Here is a 1,571-nt window from a genome sequence, read left to right as displayed (position 1 = left end):
ATCAGTAATCAATAACCAGCAATCAGTAATCAATAATCAATCAGTAATCAATAACCAGCGATCAGTAATCAATAATCAATCAGTAATCATCAACAACAGAGATCAGCCTGACTATTGATGATTGATACGATTATTTTTAATCTGCATCTTTTACTAAATGGTCGTTCAGGAAAATAAATGTTTGTAATTTAAAATATGAATTAATTGCTTGTTTTCATGTTTTGATGTATTTTTACATTGTATAAAAAGCTGAAGTGCCGATATTTAGATTAGTCATCAGAATAATTGTTTACCAATAATCATCATTAGTTTCAGCTCTGGACTCAGCAGTGAATCTTTTTAGTTTCCTCAGCGATTCAAAGAAACCAGCTGGAACCGGATCAGAACATCTGGGTTCAGACTAACTGGGCCCGGTCCGGTCCAGCCGGGTTCCTGTGGTGTCGCTGCATGTTCCCGTTTCTCCTGCCTGCTTTCCGTTCAGCAGGTCCAAACATGCCCGCCACATCAGAGCCGCTGAGATTCCAGCTTACTGTCAACAGCGAGATCCTGGGAACAGCCGGGTCCAAACGGGTCCAAATGATTTTCATAGAAATTACAGCTACAGAAACCAATTCAACATGTAAAGATCAGGACGTTTTTCCAAAACTGTTCTTTAACCTCAGTGTTGACCCGGTCACCTAGGAAACGGGTCGGGATCAAGGTTCTACAACACTCGACTTTTTGGCCAACGTGAAGATCGGTTTGAGGTGAAAACACGGTGAAGGCAGCATGATGCTGTGGGAAGCTGCTGAGAGTAGATGGAGGAAAAGCAGTTGGAGGCGGAGCTTCACCTCCAGCCAGAGCTGTTCATGTGGCCTAGTCAAAGTCTACGGTCACACAGCAGGTCTGGAAGTTCAATTCCCGTTTTTCCCTGAGTCTGACTGTTTAGTGGCGGTTCATGTTGGTAATCAACTGCGACTGCAGTAGCCACTGCTGGTACACGGGTCCTACAGAGTACCGGGCCGGGCAGATCCGGGCCGGCGGAGTAACAATGCTAAATAAATCTGCATGGCGCCGTCCTGCAGCTGCTCTACAGTTAGAAAAATGGAAAACACTCACCGGTCCTGAGCGCGTCCTCCGCCTCCTCCGCTGGCGGGCTCCACCCAGGGGGGCGGGGCTTCCCACCGCCGTACTCCCTCAGCATGTGGTGCAGCTGAGCCGGCCTCAGGGCGGCGAACTCCGCCCTGAGGGACGCCCAGGAGGCCTGCAGGGGCACAGACAGACAGGTCATCGCTGCTGCAGGTGATGAGCATCAATAGATGAGGAAAAACCCCAGGAAACGTGCGACTCAGTGGACTTGAGTTTGACGTTACAGCAGAAACGTCACGTGGTTCTTTCTGACCGTTTCCTGCTGAATCAGAGGAAGTGAGACGTTCTGTGTCCGACTGGAGGCGGTGTTTTAAATCTGTTGGTCAACAACCTAAAACTGTCTCTGGATGTTTTGTCTGGCAGCTAAATTCTCCTAGCAGGCGAGACCCGAGCAGGCTGGGTTATCCACTGCTGCAGCAGCTCCAGCTGCAGCAGCTCCAGCT

At 48.9% G+C, this 1,571-nt stretch overlaps 1 protein-coding gene across 2 annotated transcripts in view; it reads right to left on the bottom strand.

The window, feature by feature from the left end:
• radil2a (Ras association and DIL domains 2a) overlaps positions 1-1,571 on the bottom strand; it is a 26,191-nt gene that overhangs the window by 6,128 nt on the left and 18,492 nt on the right. For both annotated transcript variants that reach the window (XM_008417127.2, XM_017306439.1), the window contains exon 11: positions 1,099-1,243. In XM_008417127.2, coding sequence (XP_008415349.1) covers positions 1,099-1,243 — 145 coding nt within the window. The remainder of the gene's footprint in view (positions 1-1,098; positions 1,244-1,571) is intronic.

This window comes from Poecilia reticulata, linkage group LG8, assembly GCF_000633615.1.
Source record: "Poecilia reticulata strain Guanapo linkage group LG8, Guppy_female_1.0+MT, whole genome shotgun sequence".
NCBI lineage: Eukaryota > Metazoa > Chordata > Actinopteri > Cyprinodontiformes > Poeciliidae > Poecilia > Poecilia reticulata.
Note: the sequence above shows the minus strand (reverse complement) of the source record. Positions and strands in the feature narration are given on the sequence as shown.